This window comes from Gavialis gangeticus, unplaced genomic scaffold (assembly GCF_001723915.1).
Source record: "Gavialis gangeticus isolate Ggan-Ray unplaced genomic scaffold, GavGan_comp1, whole genome shotgun sequence".
Lineage (NCBI taxonomy): Eukaryota > Metazoa > Chordata > Crocodylia > Gavialidae > Gavialis > Gavialis gangeticus.
In genome coordinates this window covers 21460828-21477719 of record NW_017729014.1, presented here as the reverse complement: position 1 = coordinate 21477719, position 16892 = coordinate 21460828, and the positions used below count along the sequence as shown (strand labels likewise).

Here is a 16892-nt window from a genome sequence, read left to right as displayed (position 1 = left end):
TCTCTTGGAAGTTGGTTCCAGACCCTAGCCGCCCTGACCGTGAAGTCGCGCCTCCTGATGTCTAGCCCAAACCTACCCTCTGCCAGCTTGTGACCGTTATTCCTGGTCACTCCTGGCAGCGCTCGGGGGAACAGGGACTCCCCCAGTGCCTGCTGGTCCCCTCTGACTAGTTTGTAATAGGCCACTAGATCCCCCCCTCAGCCTTCTCTTGGGGAGGCTGAACAGGGTCAGGTCCCGTCGCCTCTCCTGCTGCCCCCTGATCACGCGAGTGGCCTCCTTTGGATCCTATCCATGTTGTCCACATCCCTCCTGAAGTGCGGCGCCCAGAACTTTTAAGATTTAAAAAAATCCTTGTGCTTCCATGTTATTTTGGGGCATTGGTTCCAATGTGGATCACCACCAGTGGATACTCCCCAGGCTATTTCAGAATCCCATCCAATATTGCATCTAATTTTCACACTTTTTCCTATTGTCCTTGTGTCCTTTGCTGAATTCTCTGTGTACTCATTAATGGCGACATGTCAGTGATAGCTGTTTGCTTTCTTTCATGGGGAGGATTAAGAACCTCACCTGGTAGTTGCTTGTTTCAGACTGCAAAGATGTCCATGAGGCTTGTCTCTATAGCTTTCCGTTCCACTTCTCCTGGGACAAATCCCTCAACAGCTCAGTCTGATAATAACTTGATACTTATCCAAGTTGAAAGCCTCCTGGTTCTTTCCCTGTTACAGTCAAATTGCCAGTGCACTTCTTGGATTTCTACTCTCTCCAGTTCTCTTTTTACTGATGATTTTCTTTGTGGTCTCGCACCTTTTTCACACCCCGGGAAGTTCTATGTAGCATCCAAAAAATGCTGAAACTTGAGCTTCCAGAACATGCATCGCACTACTTATTTGTATTATCGTAGCACTCGTCAGCATGCAGTTCGCACACCTGAAATCCCACCTGTCTTCTGGGAAAAAAGGGAAAGCACAGCAGATCTGAAGCAGGTTAAAGCAGTGGTTTCCTCATTGTCCATATCTGCTACTGACATGGAGCCGAGCAGAGACTGAAAGAACTACATTGTCTCCTCTGATCTCCTCTCAAAACTCCCGTTTGCTGCTCTGCTTACCTGGCAACTGGCACATCCTATAAGCTTTGCTGATGAGCTGCAACCTTTTGCTAACTGGAAGCAATGACTACCAAACATCAAATACTGGGTCTGATTGTCTCTCCTAAGCACAGCCCTCAGAGAAACAGACCGTGGTCACCTGGCGTCTTCAGGAGCTCAAGACCTCACCGCTCGAGTTCACCGAGTCCTTTTCCTTTTAACAGCAGGATCCTGTACTTACCTCCCTCTGGAACTCCTATTTGCCACTTTCCTCCTCCTATTAATATCATCATCTTTTTAGACTGGATTCTGTTTTCAATACGCTATACTGAAAGGTTTATGCAGGAACAGTTAGAGAGTCCTTGCTGCCATAGATGAAGCTGTACTGAAGCAATGTTAATGGGTTAAGGGTGGTTACCCAGTTCATTGACATAAAATAGAGTATTTGGAGAAGTCCACTACAGCCCAATTTAGAAAGGCAAGAGGCTCGCTGGAAGCTTATACTACTTCTTTAGAGTATCCACAAGCGTGCTAAAAGCTCTTAAGAATGCATGCCAAATATGGGTATCTACCGAAGAAACCACGTTATCCACCTCAAACAAGCAGATGAGGCATTCGCCTAAACTGGAAGTACAGATACCTCGTACAACGAGTCAAATTACTCCTACGCAAACTCTGCCAGGAGCCCTGTAGACTCCCAGCACCTTACTCATGCTTCTAGGCAAAGAGGCCAACGTTTTCAAACAAGGCTGGCTTGAATTTAGGTGTCTAAATCCACATTTCATCAGCTGTAGTACTTGACCTGTGGAAGCTGAAGATTAATAGCACTTTAAAAAATGAGATATGTATGTTTCCAAACAGTGGCCCAAGCACCATGCTAAACACACACGAGGGAATCTGCAGGGATTAAGTAGATAAGGGATTCTGAATAAAAAGATAGGAAATGAAAAGTCAAAGGTCTAGGCAACCAGAACGTACCAGAAATGCTTACAAATCTTTTGACTTGAGTCACTAGTAACCAGGAAACCTCTGGAAAACCACATTCTCTTGACTGTAGCAATGTGCACTATGTGACGCAGTAGTCCCCCATGTTATTTTATGCTTTTTAAATTTAAAGTTAAAAAAAATTAAAACGCAAAAAAGGAGTGCTCCTGATTTTCTCCTTTATCCAATGGGAGCTTTTTGTTGTTGTTGTTTAAAAACTATGTTTCTCCAGGAGCATAATATATTGCACCTCTTCAAAGACCCATGATCCCAGGTGGGAGTTCCAGCAGACATACAATCTTTAGCCAGCCATCTCTCTCCTGCTTTAACAGAAGTCGTGGGTTTTTTTTCAGAGCATGTTTGACATTATAATGTTTTCAAGTTGTGGCTTTCATAGGGAGTTGCACCTGATTTTTGGAAGTCTGTTTAATCTGAAAAGTTAATGCCAGTAAATTAAATATCATTTACTTTCACCCACGTACTGAATACAATCAAGTAAATGTTACCAGAGAATTGAGGAAAACACACAAGAAATCTGCAAGTCATCTTCAGACAATTTACTGGCACTGGTACTTCAAAATGAGCTGTAAGCTGTGGCTTTTTTGTGTTTTTTAAGTAGGACAATGAAACCTTTGAAGAGCACAAAGAGTCCATCACAATTTCCTGCATTGTCTCCTATACTCCTTTTGGCAAGAGGTTACATATTCTGTGCATCACTTAGTAAGTTATGACTTGGAATATGAAAGTTTTATGACTGCTTGCTTTTGGAATCCTACCATGCACTTCACGATTATTTACCTTTACAAAATGAATCTCTGTTCCTTTGAAAAGCTGTTTGCCTCAAGGGTCAGCACAAGAGACAGAGATAGAAACGAAATGTGTGTTACATGTTTGCGCATTAACTAGTGCAACAGAGCTGGAATGTCTAGATCTGAGAGCAACATGGATGATTTCACTTGTACTCCTTGCCCTAATATGAACATTTCTTCACTATAAATTTGGAAGTAAAGGGGGGGGAAAAAAATCACTCGTAACCTAAGCAATGTTATTAGATGAGTCACTGTTTTTTTTTTACAAACAAGTCATACCCATAGCAAAATCTGCATTCCAGTTTAGCCTCCTCCTAATACTGTTGAAGTGTATATAGATCTCCTGCAGAAGCTAGCAAGTGCATAACCAGCTGCCAATCCATAAGCCGCACCAAAGTCACTGCACCCAAGTCATTAGAGTGACATTTCTGCCAGTGCAGCCACTAAGAACTAAGAGAGACCCAGAATAGTCATAGGAGGAAAATTTAAGGCTAGCATTTCCAGGAGCTCTCAGTAATTCAAGAACACAAGTCTTGCTGACATTTGCTCAAGCACTGGTGAAAATCCCCTGCTAACTGTGTTAACATTTCTTCCTAATAACTTAGCAGTAGAAAGTCAATAATGGAGAATGGCTTATTGCGCATCCAGACTCTTGCACTGCACGTCTGTGCTGGCATCAGTACAACATATTACGCTAGCAGATTTAAAGCTTCTCTGCAGTTACAGCTACTGCTACATCTTGGGTCATGGCACAAACACCTCATTATAAATTCTCATGGGAAACCCGAGAGCCGCCTCTGGAAAGAAAAATGCACTGAATTACTGGACGGGCGGGATGAATATTCTTATTTTAAGCAGATACTTACTGTGAGAGAAGCGCTGTGTTATCGGGGTTCCAGGATAGGGATATGTGCGACTCTCCCACTGAATATTTCCCTCTTGGACTGCCTTGATAAAGCCATGATAACACTGATGGGCCACACCTACATAAAGGAGACAACGATACTTAGCACGTTTCTGGGCATACACTGATTGCTATGAAACCCAGAAGGAAGAACAATTCCCTGATGATCAGGACAATTTTGAAGAAAGCAAACAAGCTAAAATACAGTCAAATCATAAAGGCAGAGGGCAAGGTAGAGCTGTACCTTGAAGACTAACTGAATCAATTGGTCTCATTCAGTTATCTGCAAGATGCACCTACACCTTGCCTTCTGCCCGACCTCAGCCTAACATGGGTAAATACCCCTCTCTAAATCACAGAGGTCACTATCTGACTCACATTACTCTCCTTGATGATTAAGTGGTCCAAATCCATATTCCACGTAATGTATATAATGTAGGATATCCTGTTCTCTCTGGAATTCTTACCTGCTGGGTTTGGGTTTTTTTTGTCATAGTTGGTGTAGTGAGCCTTAGAGGTCTAAAGAAAATCTCCCTAGGTTAATACCTATCCAACAGATATAAGACTAGTAAGAGAGAAGCAGCATGGAAGGCTTAAGCAGCAGGTTAGTGATTAAAGAAGGAGTCCTTGCATTTGGACACATGGATTATAACTTTTCCAGTGAAAACCGACAGAGGAGTCAAGACAGCAGAGGACAAAGACTAGTAAAAATCAGAACTCAGTAGCAATTTACACTGTGCCTCTACACTTAGCCTCAATTACCAGACAACTTCAGCAGCTTGACGATGGAACAAAACTTTGTGAAATCTAATCATGCACAAGTGGTAAACACAAGTTACACTCTACTGACCAAAGCCAGGTAAAGTGGACTATCAGCTCTGAAAGGCAGTTGGCTACCACACTCCAGAACTGCCTGACCAAGATAAAAGCACAATTAAAAAGGGAAATATGTCAGAAAGCTGTATAACTGGAGACTGAAAACTTGGGAGATCTTAACTTAATATTCCAAAGACCTGGACTACAGCCAAAAAGAAACACGGTGAATATAAGCTGGGGAAAGGTGTACGAATAATGACAAAAGCCAAGTGTAACCAGTGGCCAGCCAATACCCTCCCTTAAAGAACAATGCAATGCAGCTCAGTCTGCCAACTGGAGTCATAAACACCAAAACAACAGGTTAGGAGCTGGATGCTGAGGATGCCTGTACATTGGGTCTATGTAAGCGTAGCACACCTTTGGGACTTATAAGAGGTAAACAATCATGTACCTTAGTATAAACATTTTAGCGCTCTGTGATGCCAGATAAGGCTATTGTGTCCTAATCACCATGAACATTAACATCTGTGCATGACTACTGCTTCTATCAGATGAGCATCTGCTCTTTTACTTAGCAGACCTTTGAGGAGCTATAATGCTACAATGAAGTCCTAAGAGCCTGTCTACAACTACTGGGCAACACTCTGAAATAAATCTCCAGTTAATATTCCTATCAGAATATGCCTTAATTAAAAATCTGTTCATTTCTAAAATTACTAAAGAGCAAACCTAGCTTCTTTGCCTGGGATTATGATGATTCCCTTGTAGATCAGGGCCAAGGCCAGAGCTCCTGCTCTGTGTATGGCATTATGGCTTGTACTGTGGGAGCCCAGACTCTGCCTCCAATAGTAAAAGTAGGGTCTGCCGAAGCTTTCTAGCTGCCTGGCTGCCACAAAACAGCTCAGCAGATGTTCAATGATCCAGGAACATCTGTTCCCACCAACATCCACAAAACATGCTGTGCCAAGTCAAGATGCTCACGCCTGGCACAGAATAAGATTTAGCTTAATGGAACCTTAGCATTAGCAAAAAATGCCATATTGCCTAGCAAAAGAACAAAGATCCTAGCTTTAGTTCACCATCATCTACTTGCAGCACACAGGCAGTTGCAGTTTATTAGAGAAACGCAATACGCTTCATATTAGAACCTGGTGTTTAAGTGTTGTTTTACTGAAGATACACAGCTGAAAGTAGAAGGTACTTCAATATACTCAATTGTTTCTCCATACTGGGGATCTGTGCTATGGGTAGAAGTCAAAGTGAAGACACTAGATCTTTCCCTGGATTTTTTACTAAAAGCAAAGCATTTCATACTCTGGGATGTGGCAGGAAGTTACCAAAGTGAAGGTCTAGTTCCCTGAGCAGCTGAACCCCAAGAGGCCACAAAGGAAACAAACTGAATCATAAGATTTCAAAGCAGATGTATCCTGACAAACAGGAAAAATTAACAAGTAAAAAACAAACTAACCGGGGCCTGGGCTATGGGGAATGGAGGAGACGGGATCTGAATGGGAGGGCACAGCCGTGCACATTACCAAGGTCTAGGAGAGTACTAAGAAGGAGTAATCAGATGGCATCTTAACCTTGCATGTTTTGATTAGCCCTTTCGCACTTCCAATTACATCACATGAAGTCTGCCAGCTCCATGTCAGATCACTCGGTACATACAATACCTCATGTTTTTATAGTACATAAGACGCTTCAAATCAAAGCCGCTAATCGTCTGCGCAGAGCAAGGTAAGCTTACGGCTTTGGTGGTTCTTCTAGCCCTAATTCTGCAACCACAGCAAGACTCTGCAGATCCAGATTACTAATGAAGGGGATGGGGAAGCAGTGAGAGTTGAATGTTTAGTATGAAACAAAAAGTTGGACAGGAATATTAGAGGTGTCCATAACAAACAGGGACAGATTCTTACTGCTGCTGTTTGTACCTTTGATAAGTCGATACCACTGTTTGCAGACAAGGGCAGCGGTTTTGTGCTCCTGATATGGTGAGAGGAAGGACAAGATATATTCCAAAACCTCTTCTGGCAACTCCAGCATCGATCTGTTATGCCTCGTCTCCTCGACCTCCAGCTCTGCGTGCGGCTCGTCATCTTGCTCCATTGTCCCTTCCACCACTGCTTCTTCCGGGTCCACAGCCATGAAACTGTCATCTTCACTGTCAGAGGAACTGGCCATGGCATTCCACTTCAAAGCTTCAAAGGGAAAAGAAGGAACACACACATTAAGGTCATGTAGAAAGAGAGAGCTTAAAGTCCCCAAAAACTTGGGATATCATGTCATCTTGTATTGAGGAGCTGTGTGTGGGGTTTACAGTACGTTCTACCTTAGTAAACTCCAAAAGGGAGAGGGATCCTCAGAGCTTCAACAGCAACCAGAAACAAAGAACGGGAATGAAGTAGCCGCCTTTCTGCTGCTCCCCTTTGCTAAACCAGTTTTGCTACTGAGCGCACTTCAAGGCTGTTGTAACTTTGCAGGGAGTGAGAGAGGGGGAAGAGGAGGAAGTTTTGTGCACCTCTCCCTTTGGGAGCTGCCTGCTCCAATAGCTTCTCTGGCATGTCTGTAGCTCTATTTGTGCTGCTATATTGAGACAGCTTTAAGGGGAAAGCTGGAAAAAAAATAAGCCTTCACCACCACTTCTTGTCTTTTCACACAGGCTTTACAATTCTGTTAAAAAACGACATTTAAATCCTATGCCAAAAGGTGTTTCAGTATTATTTGGTTGCGGTGTGGACGTAGACTACCTGTCACACCCGGTCAGCCCTCCCAAATGATTTATAGCACGCGAAGCCAAACTAATGACTTCCAAAACATGTGATCACCATGGTTTTCTCATTTACTAGGGCAGTGACAGTGTATGGAAAGAGAAATTGGCTGAGCTGCCTGCTGAAGTGACCAAGCGGGTCAATGAAATCACCCTTGTATGCGACTGTGGGACAGGATTTATAGAGCAGTTTGGAAGGTTACAGTAAAACTAAGGTGAACAATAGTTTCAAGAGGCTTCAGCCTACTGGTGACATTAGTTAAGCTTAGTGCAAAACATCACGTGTGCAGCACTGAAGTTTATAACACCGAATGCTGGGGTAGGGTCACCAGCTTCTAACATGTGGATCTCAGCCACTTCGCCACTTGTAGCTACAGTACTCCAGCCTCAGCCCCCATCCTGCAAGTCTATTGATCAAGAAAAAACTTATACCAGTGGCATAGTCAGATCATTCCAATTCATTCATATTTAAAGGCCTTAAAATTAAGTTAGCTGCTACTGACAGTTAAGGTTTAAACACCAACATGGATCACATTCATTTGAACGGTTCGCTCCAGGGGCAGATCCAGATGACTTCATTGAAGAAATTCAATCCTGTATCAGCTGTTTAAGCAGCCAAGGAAAGCTACAACCTATACCCCTGAAACAAGGAAAGCTTTACACTTGGGGACTCACCAGCAAGGACCTCAACAAGGCAAGATCTCCTCCTCAAGTCCCCTCTCCCCCACTCCTCGTTTGGGGTCAGGGTCTAGAGACAGAAAAGGCAAAATAAAAACGGAGCTACCCTTTACCTGCCTCTGCCATCCTGCTGATGGAATGAGACAAGACTGGCTTATGCAGCCTGCCCTGCTTGCATCTGGTTAAATGAGCTGTTTCTCAATGAGAGAAACATAGTTCACTTGGCAGCCAAGTTATTTCAGAGGTCACTGACTGCTTAAAAATCATTTTAAAAAGTGACAAACTGTTACCTGTACCCCAACTACCATTAGCTATTTGCGAGTCTGAAAGAACAAAGAGACTAGTTTTATCAACCACGTTCATCATTTTAGCTGGGTAGCATGAAGAAAATTATAAATATATCATCACTAGCCTGATTTACCTGTTTTTAACACCTGCTCTCAAAAATCTGGGTTGCAAATAAGAAGATGTTTGCAATTCAATAAAGAACCATTTCCCCCTGTTTTTTTTAAAAAACGGTTTGGAAATCTTCTGCTCCAAAAGCAAGAAATGGAATCAAAATTTGTATAATCACCAGTGGACAAGGCCCTTTTAATGGAACAAAAACAGCTTATCCTTATAATGATTAACCACTTAACACATTGCGGCTACATAAGATTTGATTCTCACACTAAAATATATCTCCCCCAACTTGCTCAAATAATACTCAGCACCAGAAATAAAGAGAAACACATCCTAAGGAAGGTCCTTCAGACTGTCAATCGTGTCATTCCCCCCACACACGCCCCGTTTCTTAATTCCCATCATATGTTTCAAAAGCTTCACTTGGAGGTCAGCTGGGCAAGTCAAACTTTGGCTTTAATATACAGTTAAAAAGTGGGAGGAAGGATACTGCTGACAACACTTTTATATTGAAATTCATGTTAATTCTAGGGTAAAATAAGTAGAAAGTTAGAAGACTGTGTGCTAGTTTCTTGCTAAAAAGTGATAGCTGCTTGCTCTTATCTTACAGACATCAACAATGGTCTAGTCCATACATCAAGCAACAGTTTCTCATGTATTTGACAAAGAAAAAAAAGAAATTCTCCTGGGGAATATATGGCTGGTGACACCACTTTATCAACCTGCTGTATTTTAGGAGTTGCAGATTTAAAAGCACTTCTGCAATGATTTACTTATCAACCATCGCTATAAAAAGGAGAAAAAAAGCAAAAGCTTATTTGAATGCAAGCGTCCAGTTGCCCAGTCCCAGCTGATAGAAAAAAGATAACCGTGTTTTAGGGCACTTCAGGCTTTTGTCACTCACTCTAGCTATTTAGTGAGGGCTAAAGTAAAAAGTTAATACAGCAACAAAGGTAATAGATCATGAAATGCTCCCATCTTAACCGATAGCTGCAGGCAATTTTACCAATCCGCATGGTACAGACTTCTGTATTCAGTAATTAAACCCATTCCAGTCATTTAAAAAAAAGAAAAAAAGGTGACCCCAGTCCCCAGGAGGATGAGTAATCTCATATTAGTGGAGGAGTTGCGGTAATTTGGCCTTTCGTAGACAGCTGCCAGGCTGAAGCATCAGTGGGATGGGCTCTGCTGCAGCTGCTACATAATTACACACTCAAAGCCAGTTCAAACCACCTTTTAATGTTCACTCCAATGATACCCTAATGAAGAGCAGTAACATCCACTCCTGTTCCCAGGGGAACGCCATGGGGAGCTGTTTTGTTTCGTTTTTTTAAACTGTGATTAACTCCCTTTTAGCTTTTTAAAACAAAGGCCCAAATTAGAAAGGTTGGTTTTCAGTTGATAAAAAGTGGATCAACCTTTCTCACCTTTTAAAACAAGGCGATCAATATAAGCAGGCTTTTCAGATGGCTCCTAGAGGCAGGAACTGGAGTAATGCTGCTCCTCTGCACAGGATTCAAGAAAGGTTCAGGTGCTGCGATATACTTTGGGAATCAACTGAAGTGGAGGAATCGCGGACAGGTAGGCTGAACCCAAGTAGACAAGAAACTCATATATGTATAAAAAAAATCAGCTTGCATGCAACAATTTTAAAAACAGAATTAACTCAGTTTAAATCCTTTGCTGAAGACCCGATAACAAAACCACGTACAAATATGAGAATCCTGATCTAAACTAGAGGCTTGTTGAAGCCTTTGGAATAAGCCATGTTAACTGTAAATTTAATTATACGGTTTCTCACATTAGCAGATGCTCTCAAAATCTTCTACCGTCTTAACTCCCTCATATGATCAATGTTATGACAAAGGAAGCCTGGAATTAGATTAATTTGACATAACTGCCGTTACTATTAGCAAACTGTGTGGAGCAGCATAGTCTGGCACCCTGCGACTTTCAAACCACTAAAATGGGGGTGGGGAGTAACACAAGGTCAAAGATGCTTTTACAGAAGGTGGGAGGAGGATGGCAGCAAGACTATGGAAGCTCCAAGATGCCAAGGAAGGAGAACCTTTAACAGGCTATTAAATTGTTTCAGCTATACACTTGCTTTATTGTATCATCATCATCAACTCAAAAGGAAACCAAAGCAAAGAAGCAGCTAGAGAAATGTCAGACCACCAGGCATAATAAAAAATTCTGCTTGTGACAAGCTGACTTTTCTAGATGGAAGGAAAGAATTAAAAAAAGGCACAGAAGTCAAGCATTTGTCACCTTTGCACTGGATTGGTGTTATTCACTCTGCTTAGACCCAGACAAAGCAATCCCTAAAAAAGCTATAGTTGGTAGAAGGAAGCAGCACTCGTGGTAGGAGATGATCTCTTTTATTAGGCCAACTAGGTTTTTTGCAAAAAAAATCATTGAATTGGCAGACACACTATAAAAGGCCCTTACCAGACTAGAGCAGGGCTTGAAAAAAAAATCAAATTACCCCAACCATTTCCTGGCAAGTGATACAATCTAAGTTACCAATTTCTTCAGAATTGAAGCTTCCATATTTAAAAAAAAATATAAAACGCCAGTCCTTATAGTCAAGATCCTTGTAATGTAGCAGTGCGGTATCTTCCAGCGGCTGCTCTCTAATTGCAAGGAACAGAAACACTATACCTCATCAGAGGCCGTGTGAACATTGCTAGCACAGACACTACTTGGGTATCCCCGCTCTGAGAAAGGCATGCAGTTTATCCTGCTCTCCAAGTCTCGCATTCACGTCCTCGCCGGAGGACACAGAACTGATGGTGCCTCATTTATGGCATTCCACACAAATCTGCTCCCATGTCTATTTAAAGCTTCCACCTACATTGCAATTCCTTTTTTTTTTTTTTCCCCCCCCTCTTTTTGACAAACTCCTCTGCATCTTCAGCACAGATTGGCTTCAGAGCCAGCGTGCTGACACTAAACTTCAACGAGCACAACAGAGTAGCAATTTCAGATTTACCAGCTTTCAAAAAAATTACGTAATAAGACACAACTTTCACCCACATATGTCATATTTTATTACTTCTCTGACAGCAGGAAAGGCATCTGGAATGCTCCAGAAGACATCCATGTAAGCCCAGAGAATGCTCCAGAATGAGAAGGGAAATTGCACCTAGGTTTCCTTTTCTCTGCCCTGGATCTGCAGATTTTTTTCTGCTATCAAGAGCAAGGGTCGGCAGCATACGGCCAGGCATGCAGAGCTGTGCCTGTGTCAGGGCCAGGCAGTGGGGAATCATACCCAGGGAATCATACCCGAGCCAGGTATTTTCCAGGTGCACCCATCCTTCTGCTGCTTTTCCATGCCCTTGCAGCAGCTCCAGCCCAACGTGGGTTTAGATGGCACACCAGCAGCAGAAGGACTTTGCCTGCATCCATGCTGAAGCCAGGCAGCTGGGAGCTGTGCCCATGCTACCCGCTCCCTGGCTGCAGCACAGGCGCAGCTTCCAGCTGGGTGGGGGGGAAGCTGCTCCAGGACTGGGCGCCTGCAGGCTGCATCCATATTGCTGCCGCTAAGCTTGGGTTTGCTTTCACTATTGTGGGACCCTGAATAAGTCTTCAACCAGAAGCATATGCCAGGTTGGTATTTTGGAAAGGGCAATACCTGGTTATCAAGGAAGCAGGAAGAAGGAAAATTTGCTCCAGTCTCAAGGGTGTAAGACTAGGCAGCACCGTCCAGCTCCATAAAGGTGTAACAAAGTGTCTTGTTCCCAAGAATAATAGCAGAGGGGGATTATAATACAATTCTATATATAATACAACATGAATTTTATAATAGCTTAAGAGCAGGATGCCAGCTTGCCAGACACAGCAGCTTGCAGGTGCCCTGCCAGGGACAGATGTATAACAGTGACCAACATTAGGTTTCGATGCATAACCCTCCGATTCACGAAAGCAAGCCTGCTGCACTATAAAACACAATATTTATCGAAAAAGCACAGAAAGAATAATATGTTTTGGGAGAGCTTTTATTTGCTGTTCAAAGAACGTGGAAAAAAAAAAAAAAAAAAAAAAAAAAAACCTTTTTGGGGGAAGGAGTGAGAAAAATATTTAAAAAACTTTAAAAAAAAAATTTTTTTGGGGGAGCTTTTTTTTGCTTTTAAAAAAAAGGGGAAAAAAAAAAAAAAAAAAAAAAAAGAAATCCTGTCTGGGGACAGCAGTTGAGGAAGTATTGTAAAACCTTCATAAATGAGATTTTCTTCTGAATCTCGAGCAGGCCAATTGCTAAAACACAAGCTAAACCCCCTGGGAGCACAAAGGAATTGTGCAGTACGGTGGATTAATACTGCAGCCTTTCATGAAGCCTCCAGAAGATTTCAGGGAAGAAGATAGGCCATCAGCCCATCTTGCTAATAGCTCAGCAGTTAAATAAATGATAAGCACGGAGAGCATCTGCATGACAAACTATTAAGAAGGATTACTAAACAATACCAAGCCTCTCAGACAGGCATCCTCTTCTTTTCCTGTCTGTTCTCCTCCCTACTAATTTCATGTTATTGTGGGGGGTGGGAAGAAGGGAACAGTGGGTTGTCATTTGTATGTTTAATTTTCTTGTTTCCTGCCTGCAATCTCCAGCAGCTCTGAGGCCACAAGAAGGAAAAAAAACACAAGATCTACCCCTTCACTGGAGCCTTCAAAAGAGGTGATTTTCCCTAGTCCCATTCTCCTCTGGTACCTTTTTGTGCCCTTTTAAGTGCCAGACTACTCCAACACTAAAATTGTCATAATTAATTTAATTTCTGCTTTCCTATGTAGAGCATCCTCTCCTTCTGCCTGAAGAAAGGTGTTTGTACCTGAAAGATTGCAAAGAAGAATTTTTCCAACTATTTTAGTTGGCCTAATAAAAGAGATCAGATTTACCCAAAAAACTTTGTCTGCCGAGCATCCTCTGAGCACACCAAGGTGCACGGCATTATACGACACAGAGCAGCATGGGAGACGGGATAGCTAACCATCTTGGCTACTGAGCATCTGGCTCCACGGAGGGCCTCTTTACTAGACACGCAACGGTCGTTTGTCTTGTCTCATAAATTTGTGTCAAAAATTGCAGGAAGTGGGCTGAAAGGAAGTAGACTCTGGCATCGGTATTACCATACTCAGGATGGAAACAATGGCATTCCTATGTATTCTTCACAGAGAAATCAGAAAGAAAGGAGAGTCTGCACCTTAGCAGGGGCCTGCTGTAGAACACCATTTAGATTCCTTCCACCTTGCTAGATTGCAGCTTTCCAAATGTCTTGATGCTACAGATAATATTCCTCCAACCCTTACCACCCACAGCTGTGTATTTCCCTTACCGAGAACCCCCTTCCCAAATGATGTACACACTCCTTTATCTCCACAAAGGCAAAGCACTATTAAGAGTAGCCCTGCAACTGGATGTGATTGTGTACACACATTTCCCTAACAAAGCATGTGCTGTGGGGCCAATGGCAAGTATAACAGGGTTGGTGCGTGAAGTCCCCTCTTCCTGCCTTAGACAACAAAGGATCCTACTCCAGATTTACTGCAGGGAAACAACAAATAATAAGCCTCTGTTGTTCAGAGAAGAGAGGGTGCCTAAAGCATCCCAGGCCTGCTACTCTACAACATACTTAGTGCATGACTTTGGGAAAGTCAGTCCACCTTTGTGTTTTGGCTTCTCCAGCTATATGAGAGGAATGATACCTATCTGCATAAAGCACTTGAGATCTACAGAAGCAAGTGCTAGGTAATTTTACAGGCAAGCCGAAGAGCATGTTGGGGCATTCATGCCCCCTGTTCTTGTTCTATTCTGAGCTTAATTTTTCCAGAAACTCTTTGACACAAATGCAAAATAGCAGCTCTTCAGGACTAATGGAGAACTCTGCTACCAGGCATCATTACTCAGTACATCTAATTCCCAGTGCGATCACTATTCTCATTAAACTGGGCTTTGGTTCTGTAAGCACTCAATATAATATTTGTGCAGCATTCATGCTCAAGAGGTGAAAGTGTGCGACAGCGATGCATCAAAAATGTGTGGACACTACTTCCATTACAGCTACAGACATCCTGGAACCTACTTTTGCTCTGACAACTCATAATTGCATCAAAGGATGAATCGGGTCGCTCCTATTGATTGCCCACCTTATGACCCCTCCCTTCCAACCTAATTTTCTACAGTTCTATGTACTTGCCCATAGATCTTAAGAAAACTAGTTTTATTCTAACTGCCCTGATGCGGAGGCCGGACTGTCTTGCTGCAGAGATGGCAAAGCTAACCCCTCTGAGTCCAAGTAACAAAGACAAGGCCAAGCACACACAGTATGCTGAAAAAATACAATCCCCAGATCCTTCACAATATTAAAGAAAAGACTTGAAAAACCATTTTCCAAAGGAAAGCTCATAAAATAGGTGCAACGCAATATAATGGAACGGGAAGAGATGATTATCCCCATGTTCACAGGAAAAGTTCATTAAATATCACAATAAAGGTCTTATCTGAGAAAGAAAAATAACTAGTTTTACAAATGATGATGTCAAAAAAATGCAAGTACATAGAAGGGAAGTGTTGTTCCTCACTCGAAAACTGATGCTTCAGAGGGCTCTCCCCACGCAGAAAGGTTGTTCTGCTTCAGAGGACGAAAGAAATCATCTGGGGGACAGATAACATTGTAATTATTTTGCAAAAAAGGGCATTGATAATACAAAGCTAATTGGAGCACAAAGTACATCAAGTGCCTCCTTAACCTGGTATAGAGCCGTCTCCACATAGCTTGCAACTACTTCAGCAGAGATGTCAGCCTACTCATTCCACTTGCCAATAACTCTGCTGACATGGCACAGTCAACATGAAAGGAAACAAGTAATTTAGACCTTTTTAACCTACCTTGAGCACTATGATCCAACAGGCAGGCAGGGTTTTTTCAGTGGCTAAGTCAGGCGTTTTCCTTAAAGAAATAGCATCTGCAAAGAGGAAAAAAAACTACCCATTTAACAAAATATTTCTTTTAGGAAACTATTTTGTCCTCTTTGCAAAAGCTAAAATAATCTCTGCGCAGCCACGCTACCACAAGCTTGGATGGAAACAAGACCCACAAGTCTACTCTCTGTTCCACTGGCGGCAAAGGCGGAAAGTGAATTTTGTCAAATGGAAAAAGTCAGTGGGTAGGTGAATAAAGATGTCTGGCTTCTAAGCTCTGGTCACACTTTTCCCAAAATTATGTCATCAGTGGACATTTTCGGGTGTGTACTGGGACGGTAGAGATGACGAGTTGCTAGATCGGTTGCATTCCAAGTACCTGTGGCTTGCACTTTATGTACTTCTTTCCTAACTGAAGACCCCAAGGCCACGTTGCACATCAAGAGGTGCAGTGCCGGTTTCAAATCCTGGGTTGAAAACTGATTCCAGGATCCTGGTTCCAGTTAGATCTCAAGTCTAGAAAGGACCCATTTGCCTGGATCCAATTTCAAGGCATCCTAATGAAGACCTGCAGCACTCAACTAACAAGCCAATGCTTAGAAGCAGAAATCAAAGCAAGGAACATTCAGTCTTCAAGACTCATCCACTCTATCCCTTCCTATCACCACCATAAGAACTGCAGAAGCCATAGAGGCATCCAAGCTTTCTCAAGTCCTTCTTGGGCTTATAATGGTCAAAAGGAGGGCAGAACACAAACAGGTAGACTGCTGGGTATAAGAACCATTGGAGACAGCACACTGAACACTGAGTTCTCTATTTACAAATGAGCAGATCCATCAGACTATTCATTTTAAACATAAAGAACCCAGAAGAAGAGCAAGGAAGGGAAGGTTATTTAACAGTTCCAGTGTTCTTGGGCAGAAGTGATCCAACAAGGTGTGGGAGTAATCCTTGAGTTGCTGGCAAACAGCAAGAGCAAGAACATCTCCTTGACAGGTTCTTGAATTCTTCCATAAACCAGTCAGTTCAGGAAAGTGGCAGCATGACTGCAATTAAGGTGGACATTAGTAACATGACATTAAGGAAGAAATCTGGCATCACTTTTGCTAAAAGCAAAAATCCTCCTCGTTTCCTGATCCACAGTAAGCAACAGAGCAGGAGAAAGTCTTTTACTGGAGAAGAATTTGGCGGTCAGTTGTACCGTGATGCTTCTTGTCCAATAAGTTAACAGAATTAAAAAAAAAAAAAAAAAAATCTGCTTTGGAGTAATGATCTTCTGAGAAAGAGTAATGGGTAAAATCCCACGTCTTGCCATGCTGTGGTGATGTGAGAGACCTAAAATGGCTGTGTTGGACAGAATTAGCTAGATGCCCTGGAGACATTTTCTCCTCCTTATCACCATGGAACCGAGACATAAAAATTTCCTGTAAGGACAGTAATTTTAAGTTAAGCTTTTGTTCCTAGCTACCTTTCAACAGTATATACCCATGACACTGATTTTTTTTTGTTTTTTTTTGGGGGGGGGGGGG

General features: G+C 42.5%; 1 protein-coding gene across 1 annotated transcript in view; it reads right to left on the bottom strand.

Annotated features, from left to right (window-relative positions):
• FBXO42 (F-box protein 42) overlaps nt 1–16892 on the bottom strand; it is an 81686-nt gene that overhangs the window by 44024 nt on the left and 20770 nt on the right. The window contains exons 2-3 of the mRNA XM_019511963.1: nt 6532–6798; nt 3747–3863 (exon numbers count right to left, since the gene is read on the bottom strand). Coding sequence (XP_019367508.1) covers nt 3747–3863; nt 6532–6781 — 367 coding nt within the window. The 5' untranslated portion in view covers nt 6782–6798. The remainder of the gene's footprint in view (nt 1–3746; nt 3864–6531; nt 6799–16892) is intronic.